General features: G+C 37.3%; 2 protein-coding genes across 3 annotated transcripts; one reads left to right on the top strand and one right to left on the bottom strand.

Moving 5' to 3' along the window:
- Positions 1-766: 766 nt before the first annotated feature.
- On the top strand, positions 767-11564 carry LOC130992823 (uncharacterized). 2 transcript variants are annotated; one of them, XM_057917574.1, is made up of 13 exons: positions 767-974; positions 1064-1178; positions 1286-1364; positions 1508-1583; positions 2466-2549; positions 2666-2770; positions 3327-3407; positions 3531-3595; positions 8648-8717; positions 8797-8874; positions 9288-9385; positions 9456-9591; positions 11230-11564. In XM_057917574.1, the coding sequence occupies exons 1-13, from the start codon at positions 915-917 to the stop codon at positions 11374-11376; spliced, it is 1194 nt and encodes a 397-aa protein (XP_057773557.1). In that variant the 5' UTR covers positions 767-914; the 3' UTR covers positions 11377-11564. The 2 variants fall into 2 exon arrangements, with proteins under 2 accessions (XP_057773557.1, XP_057773555.1); XM_057917572.1 differs by having other exon boundaries at positions 798-974; positions 1277-1364.
- On the bottom strand, positions 3745-5752 carry LOC130992824 (uncharacterized). The gene is made up of 2 exons (XM_057917575.1): positions 4072-5752; positions 3745-3880 (listed from the first exon to the last, which is right to left on the bottom strand). The coding sequence occupies exon 1, from the start codon at positions 5354-5356 to the stop codon at positions 4274-4276; it is 1083 nt and encodes a 360-aa protein (XP_057773558.1). The 5' UTR covers positions 5357-5752; the 3' UTR covers positions 3745-3880; positions 4072-4273.
- Positions 11565-15807: the final 4243 nt, after the last annotated feature.

Here is a 15807-nt window from a genome sequence, read left to right on the forward strand (position 1 = left end):
ACTTAAAATGAAAATCGCATTAATACTAATTACTAAATATTTATATATAAATTTAAAATTGAAAAAAATTACAATAAAAAATACAAGCCCAACTATTTTCAATTTTTCTTTACTACTTTATAATTTTAAATTAAAACTAATTAAAAATAAAAGCCCAAATATTAAAAACCCAATTATAATTTAAAACCCTAAACTATTCATATAATGGCGCCGCTTGATCTGCGCTTCATTATCACTTCTTCATCTCCTTCATTTGCGCCGAGTCCCCTGTACTAATCGGTTTTTTCGTTATTTTATTTTATTTTCTACGCGTGTTAAACACGCGCTCGACTTTAAAGGGATCAGGTTGTACCCGATAAATCGGGGCACCATTGAGACTTCGCCGTTTGCAGTGGAAAACCTGATTGGGTGACTCGAGTCACCCCCATCGAACCACCCACTGTAGGTGCTATAAGAGTGGATATTGTAGTGAGTGGAGTTTGGGCCCCACAATAAAGACATTTTTTGATGAAAATATAAGGTTAAATTAATAAAGTGTTACATGGACCCTATAATTATAAATAGAAGTGAAACGATATCGCGAATGGAGAGAGTATATGATACTTACAATTTAATATTCAATTTCCCGTCGAATTTCGACGGGTTACTCACTAGTATTTTTTTACACCTTTTAAAATTCATGTACAAAATCAAATTATTTTTAAAATTAGTATATTTAGGCGTCAATAATCCTTTATTTATTTATTTTTAGTTATTTTCTTTTTTCGGTCGTTGCAAGCAAATGAAAACCGAAAACTTACATTGGAAACGCAGTTTACCGGAGTCTTCCTTTTCTCTGACACGAGTTCGGCAGTCACTAATTTTGATTCTTCCATACATACAGACATTGATACACTTATCATCCATTATCAATTATGTCAGCTACTTTGCATTCTCCGCTATCCTCTACTCTCTCTCCAACTTCATCTCTTCAGGCAAATCTCACACATTTTTGTGCGTCTTTTACGTCTATGTATAGCTTCAGTTGGATGCGATTGATATGTATGTGTAATGTTCCTGGCAGGTGAAGAGACTGCAGATTCCACCTCGCTCCACGAATTCCGATGTCGTTTTCAAGCCTAAGCGGTTTTGCCTTTCGATTCGAGCTGCTACTAACTTCTCTTCGTCTCTTGACACCGGTGCGATTTTCTGTTTATTTGTTCGATTTTCTTTTTCTGTTTTTGTTGCATTTTATTAGTGAGTGAATTTGGGGCTTGGAGTTATTGATTGTATGTAGTGGTGATAGGTTTGAGCACCGAATTGGATGCCGTCTCGAGTTACAGCGCGATTGTTCCAGATACGGTCGTTTTTGATGATTTCGAGAGGTGGGGATTTCGAATTTCCGGAAATGATTAGCTACACAAATCTTGGTTTACAGTTATGTTTACCTGTAACGTGTGATTTGTGGTTTCTTTTTGTTGTGATTTTTTCATTGTTCCTAATTTATTGATCATCTTAACTTCTACAGGTTTCCCCCTACCGCTGCCACTGTTAGTTCCTCTTTAATCCTGGGCATTTGTAGCCTTCCCGATACTAAATTCAGGGTAATTATCTAGATTTGAGATATTTCTGTTTCTTAGTTTTTGTCCCCAACTTTTAACGTATTTCGAAAAGTGTCCACAACTTACATTTTCACCTCAAAAACCCTCAACTTTGAAAGAAGTTTGAGTTATGTCCCGCCTTATAGAATCCGGCGGTGGAATAATGAGTCACCTCGCTGGAATCTAGATTTGTTTTGGGAAATGCAGAAGTTGGGGACACAGAGTATGATTAACTCATCTTTTAATTGCTTAACCTCAATGTAATCTTTTTCAGTTAAAATCCTATCTAGGTAGACATAAACTCTTACAGCTTACATGTTAGAACTAAGAATTAGGTATAAGTCCACTAGCCGAAGCCTCCCTTTGCTAACAATCTTGCTTTACTAATTTTAAAATTTTCAGAGTAAGGACTTTATCTATCTCCTTGTATCCTCATTATCTGCAATCACGTCGACTAACCATTGCTGTATCAGATCCCCTTGAAAGACTGTCGATTGGGAGAACCAATTACTTAGATTCCCCTGATAATAATACCACCTGTGGTAAGGATATGGCTTACGAATTTGGTGTAATTAGCTTAGCTATGCTCTTTACATACTGTATAAAAGATAGTGCTGCTCTTACCACTATATAAACATCAAAAGAACTCAGTTCCGTATAATATAGGAGAATTTAAGGAAGAAGATAACGAACATGTTCTGGTATATTTCAGTAAAGGATGAGTTCATACTTTTAGATTTCGCTTATGCTTTATCATATGTGGTCTTGAGAAACATAGTAACTTTGAACATAGGACACATTAGTATTCTCATTGCATCCCGATTCCCGGTATATGATTAATTTGACTATAACATAGATGGATTTCTATTTTGTTCATTTTTATAGAGCGCTGTTGACACTGCATTGGCTGATTCAGAGTGTTATGGCTTAGAAAAATCTGATGATCGATTATCTTGTTTCTTCAACAAGGTAGGTCCTGTAAATTGTAAATGCAATTAATAGCGTGAATTTTGTATGAGTTTATGAACATGTTACTGCATACATTTTTTAAGTATGCATTTAATCATTGTTATGTGTTATAATAGGCTTTGGTTAATGTTGGAGGTGATCTTGCGAAGCTTGTGCCTGGTCGTGTTTCTACTGAAGTTGATGCTCGTCTTGCATATGATACACAAGCCATCGTTCAGAAGGTGACATTTGATTGATTATTCAGTTTGGTCTGTGTCTTCTGTTTCTCTACTTGCTCAGGTATAATTTGATGCAGCCATATAATAGTTTAGTAGCACTTTACTTACTGTTGCATGTTATGGTTTAGCTTATAAATATTTTCACCAACTATTACCTCAATATCTTTCTGGGATGCACGTAATGATACACTTACCCATAACGGCTTTCTCTGTCTATTAAAAATGTTGGTTCATGCATGTTCACGTGCACTGAATGTACTAGCAGAGTGGGCAGAGTCTCTCACTTCATTAATGGAGCAATTCTTGTTATATTTTTATAATGCATAAAATTTGTTAGAAACCTATTTTATTGTATGGAGTTGGCCATATATGCACTTTGCTTTAACAACCTATCTATTCATCAAATGTTTCGAGTAGAGTTTGATATTATATGTTTTATTCGTCAAATGTTTTGAGTAGAGTTTGATATTATATCTCACAAACCTTCTTTTATCTTTGATTTTCATACATGATCTCACCAAAAGGTTAATCTATTAATGGTTTGAACTCTCTTTTTCAGGTGAATGACCTTTTGAAATTATATAACAAGATTGGCGTATCTCCTGAGCGTTTGTTGTTCAAAATTCCTTCAACTTGGCAAGTTAGTGTTTCCAGCTTTAATATATGGGTTTCACTTCTTGGAACACCTGAATATTTGAACCAAAATGTCATTCTATTTCCTGATATTTACCTGTTTTATCACTTTGGCTTTATGCTTTCCTAGGGGATTGAAGCATCAAGGTTACTGGAGTTGGAAGGCATTCAGACACATATGACTTTTGTCTACAGGTATTGAGCATATTGCTCCATACTTTGAAACTATTGCATGTAAAGGAGTCTAGAGCAAATACCTAGATTAACTATAAACACCATAAAAGTACTAGTGATGGATGATTAGTTTAATTATTTGATAGAGTAAAGGCGTATGAAATAAGAAAGAAAATAAAAATACGATATATAAAACTCCTCCTGCGAGGCCCTCAGAGAAAAATATCTCTGCCCTACAGCTATTGCTGTCCCTAAACAATGATCCCAAGATAATTAACCCTAAGTCGTAAAGAACTATATATAGACCTACAGAACCGATCACCTACCCACCAGGGGCATGCATAATGTGCCCACCATGATGTGGCAATTGTAATTATAGTAAGATAATTTTAATTAGAGTAAGATTTATTAGTTATCTTTCCTAATTAAAATTGTCACATCAATGATGGGCACGTTATGTTTGCCCACGGTGGGTAGGTGATCGGTTCTGTATAGACCTAATGACTTGAGGCCCAATTAAATAACTTGGAGCCCATGAGTCTGACCTAAATAACTTAACCCTAAATAATTGAACTACTGCGAAAAATAAAAGATAACTATGAAACTAACAAAAACTAATATAATAAAGATAATCCTAAATCTGCAGACTGCAGCTGATCTAACGCTATCAATTGCCCGCCTGTCGAAACAGCCTTGTCCTCAAGGCGGTTGCTGATTCACATGGTCCCATGGGACTTCCTCCTTCAGCCCGGTATCCTCATAATTCTCTAGGTCCCTGCCCGGGTCATCTTCCATGTCACCGATTAAAACCTGTAGTGTTTTAGGTGGGCAGCGATGCAATGGCCCATATTTCAGGCCGCAGCGAAAACAAGTGCCAGCTGCACGGTGTTTCATGTACTCCTCATTGGAGATGTTGCGAAAATTGCGGGGAGGGGCAGACGAAGTGAGGGAGGCAGCCGGGGAAGCGGACGACGTGTGGGAGACAACCGACGATGTGTTCGTCGCTGGTGGGGCGCTTTGAGGTCTGACCGGGGAAGAATGTCGAATGAACACTGGCCTGGTAGAGTAATTTGCTGTGGTAACTGGCGGTGGTTCCTGCTCAACCTTTCGAGCCATCAAAACTGCTGCCGAGTAATCCGTGACCGTAGGGTCTTGGATTTGTTTGCGAATGTGTGGTTTGAGCCCACTCAAGAAGAAACCAAGGTACTGCTCATCCGTGAAATCAGGAAGTTGCGCCGCACGCCCTTCGAATGCAGCGATGTAATCCTCCAAAGACCCTTCCTGTTTTGTCGCCCCCAGCGCCTCGTACCCATTAATTGCAGCATTATGTCCAAACCGATTCAGAAGTTCACGGCTGAATCGAGTCCAGGTTAGCGTCGGACAGCGTCGCAGCAACAGTTGCACCCACGCCATGGCCGGGCCTGACATAGCGATTAGGGCTGTCTTCAATCTCTTGTCCCTTGGTGTCTCATGCACGAGAAAATATTGGTCAGCACGTGCGAGCCATGCAAGTGCATCTGTCCCGTCAAAATTGGGAAGATCCATCTTTTGAAAAACCTGAAGAGGAGTGGGCGTTTCGGTCTCCGATTCGGGGTCACGGCTTCCCTCTGATTCATCGCCGGTGCCAGTAGGGGAAATATTGAACTTCTTCAGCAGCGCGTCAAGTTTCGAGTCCGTTGAAACTTGATACGTACGAAACCCGTCCACCGCTGTAATCAGTTCTTCAACCGCCTTCTCTAATCCGTCCAGTCGCTGTTCGGTACTCCTGGTAGTTGCCACCATCGTCTCTGATCCGGCAGGTCGGACCAATTTGATAGAGTAAAGGCGTATGAAATAAGAAAGAAAATAAAAATACGATATATAAAACTCCTCCTGCGAGGCCCTCAGAGAAAAATATCTCTGCCCTACAGCTATTGCTGTCCCTAAACAATGATCCCAAGATAATTAACCCTAAGTCGTAAAGAACTATATATAGACCTAATGACTTGAGGCCCAATTAAATAACTTGGAGCCCATGAGTCTGACCTAAATAACTTAACCCTAAATAATTGAACTACTGCGAAAAATAAAAGATAACTATGAAACTAACAAAAACTAATATAATAAAGATAATCCTAAATCTGCAGACTGCAGCTGATCTAACGCTATCATTATCAAATAAGAAAAGAAACCCGGAAAACACCTTTGTGCACCTTCTCCCTAGAAACTGTTATGATTATAAAGATTAATGCAAGCAGTACCCTAACTAATAACTTCTTCCTACCTAATAGCTACAGGCCTTGGATGCAGCCTAACACATGACAGACCCAAGAGGCACTTGAGATAATTAAAAGTAACATAATTAAATAGACTGTCCTCTTGCCGTGCTAAACTATGTGCTACACAGACTGATTCTATTGGGCACTACAATGTCGATGGTAAACTCGGACTTGCGGATCATTATCAAGCCCATCCTTATGCTGAACAACTTTGCTCTTGAGGTGGAAATGTGGAAATAGGCCCTAGAACATCCAACAAAGTTGCCTTATCAACTTCTCAACCCCACCATTTAATCAATACTTGTACTGCAATCGTCCTCTCACGAAGCTTTTGTTTACATATCAAAGAATGACTCGTTTACCAGGAAATGCGATGGCAAACATTAAGTAACCTCATTGTACTCATCCAGTACCTTCAACTGTGAGACGTGGTAAAATTGGATGAACATGAGGCAACACCGGTAACTGAAACAGATAGGCTATAGCACCCATTCTGCCAATAACCTTAATAGGACAAAAGTACCCAGGAGCAAGCTTGGTATTCATCTGCTGAAACAATGTGCCATGTTTGTGGGGGTTCTACTTCAAAAAACCTTATCTCATATTGAAATTGGACATTCAGGCAGTGTTTGTTTGCAGCCTATGCCATGCGCTGCTGAGCTCTTTCGCAATGAAACAACTCTGTCAAGATTTTGTCCCTCTATAAGAGCTCACTAGTAACAGCTTTAACTCAATTTTCTCTAGGAAGAAAATGAAGTATAGTCAGAGTGAACAACCATACGCCACCTCAAATGTTGGTTGTCCCTGACCGAAAACTCATGTTAAAGCAATTTTGGCCTTGAAAGCCAAGTACTCTATCACTTGGGCTATTTTGAAGAAAACCAAGACAGATAAGCAACGTTACCTCATACCTATGGACTTCAAGGACTGCCACACTTGTTAACTTATTTCTGTTTTCTTTAAATAGTACTCCCTCCGTCCCACTTTGATAGTCCACATTGGTTTTTCATACATATTAAGAAAATACAATTAATGTTTTTTGGAAAATGTAATTTTTAGGTAATTGCTCTATTTTTCCCTTGTTTAGTGTTCCACATATTACATTCACGAACATTAAATAAGGTTATTTTAGTAGAAATCTTTTTAATGCAATTTAAATGTAGAAAGTGGACTATATCTTGGGACATCTCAAAAAGCAATAGGGGACTATCAAAATGGGACGGGGGGAGTACCTAATATGAATGGGCCTCAAGGACAGCCCAACATATGAACTGCCCTAGATGCACTTAACAGTAATGAAAAATAACATATTTGATTAAAGTCCATCCTCTCACCATGCTAAAGCCTTGCTACAGAGGCGAAGTCTGAGGATGGTAAACTCAGAAGATGTTTTTATAACATTGTGTCGTTCTATTTTGGATTTTAGTTATGTTAGGAACTTGCTTATAATATGGAAACTTTCATTTCCTTAGATCATATTTGATGCAAAAGTTGCCTTTTTTTTTATTGTTCTTCAGAATTTCTTTTCTTCTACTTTTACAGTTTTACTAACAAAGTATAAGGTTGAGTACCGATTATAGCTTCTGTAGATTGTTTATTAATCGCTAAAGTCCATAATCAAATTAAACCAATATATTAAGTTAGAGATGATGGCGGTGTGGGGTGGGGGGGAGAGATTGACGGGACCTGTTGCACTCCGTTTTGGGTTCTCCAGGATTGGAATGGAAATGGAATTAGTGGACCGAGTAATGAAAATTCCTTGCAGAATTGGCTGCATCATGAAGAACTATTGGTCAATGTTCCAAAAGTTGTTATGAGTATGAGAAGCAAAGTCAAGTACAAGCTGCATTGGTAGAAGAGATTGTTTTGGGACCAGTTGATGAACTTGCTTTGGAGGCTGTTAGCCCTTCTAGAGGTGGAAATTGGTTGCAAGAATATTCTTACAGCTCACAGGATAAGGCTGTTCTAAAAGGCAATTGAAATATTAGAGATGATAGCGGGGATCTCTATATCTTGTTTTCATAGTTATCTTATTTCTTTGTATTGATTGCCAATTAATGCACATACTTTAACCCAATTTGCAATTTTAACACGACCTTTGAAATGTTGCAGTAATGCCAGCACCTTTAAATTTATTGCCAAATTAACAACCACAATTTTTTCCAGTCAATGTGGAACACTTGTTCAGACTTCAGCGTAATACTAACCTAATCAAAAATACCAAGGCCGTGCATTTGCATTTTGGTGAAGCCGGCTCCAGTGAGGCATGCCACGTCAACTCTCCAGTGGCCAGAATAATTCGGGGGTGTTAATTTTGCAACAAATTGAAAGGTCATGACATTATTTAAGTCTTCCTTTAATTATTTTAGCCCTAGGATTATAGTCGCTAGGTAGTAGAAAAGTTATCTTAGTTGATTCTGCAGATTTTATGGGCAGGAAGGCATCTTCCTGATCGGCACTTGAGGCAGGTTTGCCTCCTAGTTATTGTTTTTCTTTTTTCTTTCTGTCTTTTAGTTTTGTTCCTTTCAAAATAATTACTTGTTTGAATTCTCTTTCATTTTAAAATACCCTTGACTTTATCATATTATTCTGGTTTGGAAGCCTTAGTTGAATATAGGAAGCATTTGTGTCTGTTAATAAGTTTTGCCCTCCATGAATTGTTAGGGAAATGTGGACCTGTAAAGCTTAAGATCTTTTGTAGTATAGGTCATGTTATTGTACTTGTCATACTTTATGTACCCGCATTCTCTACTTTACAGCAGCATACTTCCTTATGACAAAATATCTTAACACTGTGTTTAATGTGTATCGACAGCTTTTGTCAAGCTGCTGCTGCAGCTCAAGCTGGAGCTTCTGTCATTCAAATTTTTGTTGGTCGCCTTAGGGTAATTCATTCTCGAATTAATTTGTGCTCCATTTTAATGTAATTATTTTGGTTGAATATGAGGCTATGTTCTCTATTAGGACTGGGCTCGCAACCATACTGGTGATTCTGAAGTAGAAGCTGCTCTCAGAAGAGGAGAAGATCCTGGGTTGGCTTTGGTTAGTTCGTCATGTTGCAAAATCTGTACCAACTAGACTATCCTAAATTTTCTAAATTTGCTGCAAGTTTTGCCTGATTAACTTATTTATTGCACCTCTGGTCACAAGTTCTACTGTTGTTACATCATTTATTGAAACACAAACTAGAAGCCTATGAATGTTTTCATACATGGACAGGGCATGCTGCCTCTAGTCGTTCGGTGAAATTAAAAATCATGCTGTGGCAATTGTGTGTCAATCAGTCTTATGCTCAGTTCAAGTACAGAATAATGCTATTGAATTAAGCTATTGTTAGTCCTGTGGTCTCATTAATTGCTGTCAATAACTTCTACTTTATGCGTAGTTGATAGTTCATTGTTGCATTATTTGATGTTAGAAAGAAAAGTCGAAGTTTTATGCTATAACTATTTCAGGTTACAAAGACCTATAATTACATTCACAAATATGGGCACAAGTCGAAATTGATGGCAGCAGCAATTCGTAACAAGCAGGACGTGTTTAATCTATTAGGGTAATACCCCTGTCACAGGCTTGTTGCTCTAGTCATCAGTTAATTGTGTATGATGGTTTCTCTTTTGCAGGGTTGATTACATTATCTGCCCATTGAAGATATTACAGGTTCTTAAGGAATCAGTGACACCTCCCGATGAGAAATATTCTCTTATGAGGAGGCTATCCCCACAAACTGCAGCCTCCTATAATTTCAGCAGTGAAGAGGTTTGCTTGCTTTAATGCTCTTATTATATAGAGTTAGTACTGTAAGAACCAGTACTGAATTCTGAATGCATTTTACCCTACATGACTCCCAATTTTTTTGGCGGCCATCCCTGTTTCATCTTTTTTCGTGAGTTTGTTGCAATTCTCAGGGTATATCCTTGTTTCCCAGATATTGAAAAGCTTTATCTCTCCCTTCCTAATTAGAATGTATCAGAGGACATTCTTGACTAGACTCCAAATTCTTCCTCCACCTCCCTCCGCACAGTCTTTCATTCTTTTTGAGGTGGCAAGACCTCAATGCACGTATTTCTTTCAGAAAGACACATCATAATTCTCGCACCAAAATGAGATGATGGACATTTTGGTGACTTTTGTGAAACGTTAGGTATAAAAATCTAATTAGTTAAACATTGGTACATTTTTAAAGAAGCGATCAAACATTGGGACATTATTTACCCAAAATAATTCAAAAGAACTAGGATTCGATCTCCAGTGTAGATTACGCCGACTCCTTAGTAGAAAATTTGAGATTTGGGGAAAGAGACACATAAGCCTAAATGACGTTATTTTGGCTTTTCTAGAATAACTTTGTTTTTGTTATTTTCCACACAGGATTTTGGCATGCTGAATCAGCTTTGTCTACTGCCACCTATCTCTCAGACATTGGAAAAAAAATGGGGGATAAATTTGAAGATAAATAAAACTGCAAAACAGTTTACCTCATTGTGATTATCCATCGTTGAGCTGTTTTTGTGAAAAGACCCAAACTTTGGAATATAAAATAATATTTTGTATTTTTGTAGCCTTAGCCTGTCCCCTAGGTCTCTGGTCACTAAGCCATCAAACAAAAGTTGGATTATGTTGACCTTGAAAATTAATGGTTGTAGTTGCCTATATTTAGTGGAATGATGGAATTATATCATTGGCCTAAAAGTGCATGGGATCAATCAGTGACTAGCTTTTGGCATAATGAGCTTGAGAAGTCTTTAGTTGTTTATTGGGGAAGACATCTCAGAGTTCCTTTCTCTGTCCTTATCCTTGAAGATAGAAGTTAAAATACAAAGTGGAACCTTGCATTTATTCTTCCATTGCTCCACATCGTACTTTGACTTGCTCCCGAGTATCAAATGCACAATTAACACAGATTTCAGAGCTTTCCAGCTTGTGAAAAATAATTCTATTATAAATTTATAATTAGTTATGAGATGGTCTCTGGTGCATAGGTCCGCATGTCTGCAGATAGAGCTCCGCGTCCAGACCCAAGCTGACCCGCATGGCACGCCACTATATTGAGAGGCAGATCTAGTTTGAAGTTACCCTAGGAAGCAGATCTGGCTTGAAACCTCCCTAGGACGAAGCACATGCTTTATGCCTCCCTGGGTCAGAACTTAAGAATAGAACTCTAAAGAACAGATCTGAGAAGCATAAGCCATATTTGGGCACAGGATGGATCGGGTCGGGTCAGGTTTGGGCGCGGAGCTCCATCAGCATGAGTGCGGATGTCCACACCCAAGTTTTGGCGTTAGTTATTTTATATATTCTGGCCTTGTACATATTTTTTCTATCCGTTGAACCAGTCCTTTATCTTATTTTGTTGTAACTGAAGATTCACCTAATCATGCTCAAATCAATTTTCAGCTTGTCAACTGGGACGAGAATAGCTTTGCCTCTGCTTTGGGGCCTGCAGCTATGGGGCTTTTAACCACTGGAATGGATGGCTATGCTAGCCAATCGAAGCGGGTTGAAGAATTATTTGACAAAATGTGGCCACCCCCTAATGTGTAAAGGTATCATGAATCAACTAGAAGATTTTCAGTGGTGGAATAAAGGTTAGGGAGATTTAGCTGTGCGATATTTTGTTATAAACATTTTTCCTCTGGTGAATTTCGCTGTGTATTCTTGAAACCGTCTCTCCTAAAAGCCATGGCAGATTTAAATAATTTTATGGATCAATATCTACTCTCTTCTATTCACGTTAGGATGCCTCGTCTTTGGTTGCAATTGTATCATAAGAAAATGTGGAAATTTTTTTATCACATTTTGGTGGTTCTTATACTTTTTATTACATGTTCTTTATGGGGGAAAAACATGAGAAAATATTATTACGTTAATACCTCATAATAATTTTGTCATGAATTAGAGTAAAAAAAGAAGAAAAAGAAACTTTCCATTCATTTGTTTTTTTTCTATCTTGAGTGGAAAAAGTTATCCACCCTTATACCATTTATAGTAGTGACCCTTGTTTGGTCGGCCGCCATGTTTTGAAACTTATCTATGCAAACCGCCCACGGTTCCATATCAACCGATCACAACCAGTGCATTCTTTTTTGTCTTCTATACTTTTTCAATTACTTTTAACTATTTTACCCTTTTCAATTATTTATTTATTTTGTTATATTAATTAATTTTTTGAATAGAATTTATATAATAAATTAAATTTATAAATAATGTCACATGTCATATTTTTATTGTAACACCCCAATTTTCATAAACTTTTCAAATTAAAAACTTTGAAGAACTAATATAATGAAAATAAAATTTATTGATTTATAAAGAAAATTTAAACTAATTTCAAAGTCAACTTGCCAAAACTAAAGTAGTAACATGAAAATAAAATAAAACTTAATAGGTTCAACTAAAATGTCCAATGTAAAAGAAATCCTTATCCCTAGTCATTCTCCACTTCCATGGCCACTTCGACTCTGAAACTGCAAAACTGAAACGATAAGGGGTGAGCATATTGAAAATATACTCAGTGAGGAACATAACAAATATCCACATACGTCACATATATAATCAAATCACATTATCATACTTGCAAACATACGCCAAGAGACCGGAGCCCCTTGACAAACATAATCATAGTTTGAGTCGATGGCTTAAGTCCCATGACCAAACACATACATAGATCAATGGCTTAGGTCCCATGATCGCACATAACATAGATCAATGGCTTAGGTCCCATGATCGCACATAACATAGATCAATGGCTTAGGTCCCATGATCGCACATAACATAAATCAATGGCTTAGGTCCCATGATCGATCAATGGCTTAGGTCCCATGATCACACATAACAATAAATCAATGGCTTAGGTCCCATGATCGATCAATGGCTTAGGTCCCATGATCACACATAACATAAATCAATGGCTTAGGTCTCATGATCACACATAACAACCTAGACATAAGATGCACGTAAACAAGTAATCAAACGCGATAATAAAAACATATATAACCATATGAATAAGCGTAAAATCCCGCACCTAATTCTTGAAATTGATAACTCCCTTTGATGATTTCTACCAACGCATCCCTATATGAACTCTTGAAATTTCTAAAGTTTTCGTCAAACTCGCAGCTGAACAGACCAGTCAGCTTCAAGCCTTCGTTTGAAGCCTCAAACGTCCTCAAATCGTATTTCTCCCAGAAATACGACTTCTTTGTCTTCGAGAGAGCTTTCCGTGGCCGCCTGTTTCACCTGAATCGGAGTTCTGTGGAGGAAGTTATGGCCGTTCTCCCGAAACTGCCAGAACTTGATTTCCTGCGAAAAACTGACTCAAGCTCCTCACGTTTCCTGCGCCCCACAGCTCTCCAAAACCCGACTAAAATTTACTGTTGGCTTCGAGTTTCTATGTCTAGGGTTTGTAAATTGATTTCATATTTATACTAGTCTTTAAAGAGTTCTAGTTCTAATAGGAAACAAAAATAATACTAATAATAATAATAATAATAATAATAATAATAATAATAATAATAATAGTCTAGATAAAATTAATGGTGCATATCTATATGTATCATGTAATTACTTAAAAATAATAAGCTATACACGAAAAAATACTAATAATTAAACTTATATAATAAATCTAAATATTTGGGGTGTTACAACCTATCCCACTTAAAAATAATTTCGTCCTCGAAATTTCTAATCATTCTTCATTCGTGTCATCTAAACAATTTCACAATTACAACTATTTCTAACAGAGCTAAACATAATAGTACTAGAACATAAAAACATTATTAAAAAAAATATCTTGTAAAACATCATAACTGCCATAACTATAATTGAACAATTAGAACACATACCTTGGAGTCATAACTATAATTGAACAATTAGAACACATACCTTGGAGTCGATGCAGCGCATGAGTTTCGAATGACTAGGCTAGTCTAACATTTTAAGCTTACTTAAACCTTTTTGAAAGCAAAACTTTTTTTTTAAAGCACGAGTCTACAGGAACGTAGACCCGCTCTGATACCACTATGTAACACCCCAATTTTCATAAACTTTTCAAATTAAAAACTTTGAAGAACTAATATAATGAAAATAAAATTTATTGATTTATAAAGAAAATTTAAACTAATTTCAAAGTCAACTTGCCAAAACTAAAGTAGTAACATGAAAATAAAATAAAACTTAATAGGTTCAACTAAAATGTCCAATGTAAAAGAAATCCTTATCCCTAGTCATTCTCCACTTCCATGGCCACTTCGACTCTGAAACTGCAAAACTGAAACGATAAGGGGTGAGCATATTGAAAATATACTCAGTGAGGAACATAACAAATATCCACATACGTCACATATATAATCAAATCACATTATCATACTTGCAAACATACGCCAAGAGACCGGAGCCCCTTGACAAACATAATCATAGTTTGAGTCGATGGCTTAAGTCCCATGACCAAACACATACATAGATCAATGGCTTAGGTCCCATGATCGCACATAACATAGATCAATGGCTTAGGTCCCATGATCGCACATAACATAGATCAATGGCTTAGGTCCCATGATCGCACATAACATAAATCAATGGCTTAGGTCCCATGATCGATCAATGGCTTAGGTCCCATGATCACACATAACAATAAATCAATGGCTTAGGTCCCATGATCGATCAATGGCTTAGGTCCCATGATCACACATAACATAAATCAATGGCTTAGGTCTCATGATCACACATAACAACCTAGACATAAGATGCACGTAAACAAGTAATCAAACGCGATAATAAAAACATATATAACCATATGAATAAGCGTAAAATCCCGCACCTAATTCTTGAAATTGATAACTCCCTTTGATGATTTCTACCAACGCATCCCTATATGAACTCTTGAAATTTCTAAAGTTTTCGTCAAACTCGCAGCTGAACAGACCAGTCAGCTTCAAGCCTTCGTTTGAAGCCTCAAACGTCCTCAAATCGTATTTCTCCCAGAAATACGACTTCTTTGTCTTCGAGAGAGCTTTCCGTGGCCGCCTGTTTCACCTGAATCGGAGTTCTGTGGAGGAAGTTATGGCCGTTCTCCCGAAACTGCCAGAACTTGATTTCCTGCGAAAAACTGACTCAAGCTCCTCACGTTTCCTGCGCCCCACAGCTCTCCAAAACCCGACTAAAATTTACTGTTGGCTTCGAGTTTCTATGTCTAGGGTTTGTAAATTGATTTCATATTTATACTAGTCTTTAAAGAGTTCTAGTTCTAATAGGAAACAAAAATAATACTAATAATAATAATAATAATAATAATAATAATAATAATAATAATAATAGTCTAGATAAAATTAATGGTGCATATCTATATGTATCATGTAATTACTTAAAAATAATAAGCTATACACGAAAAAATACTAATAATTAAACTTATATAATAAATCTAAATATTTGGGGTGTTACATTTATTAACATTTTAGATTTTAAAATATATTAATGCCACATGTCCTTATCTCTATATCACAGACTATATAATACTTGAGGGCAATAACCCCAAACCGAGCCGGCCATGCCGAAAAACATCAAATGATAATACATAAGTTTTAGGAAGGTCTCCAAGTCAACCACGAATACAACAGAACAACATAAATCATAGCAAGTTCATAACATAAATAGTCTAAGGGCACAACATGCCCATATATAGCTGAATAACATGGCGAAAGAGGATGCAATCACTCGTCGCCAACATCACCATCACCACCGTATGCAGTGCCATCATCACAAATAGATAGGTACTCATGGTGCTCCTTCACCCAGCCACTGGTATTCCATTGATCTATCTTCCCGGCGAGGAACTGCTCGGCCATCTTCCCACAGGAGCAAATAAGATTCTTAGAGCATGCATCTTCAATATCATCCTTCTTCGATGCCTCCATCTCAGCCATCCTATTCTTCATCTCCGCTACCGAGGCCATCGCCGATTGCAACTCTTTATCCTTA

This window comes from Salvia miltiorrhiza, chromosome 7 (assembly GCF_028751815.1).
Source record: "Salvia miltiorrhiza cultivar Shanhuang (shh) chromosome 7, IMPLAD_Smil_shh, whole genome shotgun sequence".
NCBI lineage: Eukaryota > Viridiplantae > Streptophyta > Magnoliopsida > Lamiales > Lamiaceae > Salvia > Salvia miltiorrhiza.

Coding starts and splice junctions, on each gene's coding strand:
- LOC130992824 (XM_057917575.1), bottom strand. CDS start 5,356: ATGGTGGCAACTACCAGGAGTACCGAACAGCGACTGGACGGATTAGAG.
- LOC130992823 (XM_057917572.1), top strand. CDS start 915: ATGTCAGCTACTTTGCATTCTCCGCTATCCTCTACTCTCTCTCCAACT. Junction 1,365..1,507: donor GTTTTTGATGATTTCGAGAG/GTGGGGATTTCG, acceptor TAACTTCTACAG/GTTTCCCCCTACCGCTGCCA. Junction 9,386..9,455: donor GACGTGTTTAATCTATTAGG/GTAATACCCCTG, acceptor TCTCTTTTGCAG/GGTTGATTACATTATCTGCC.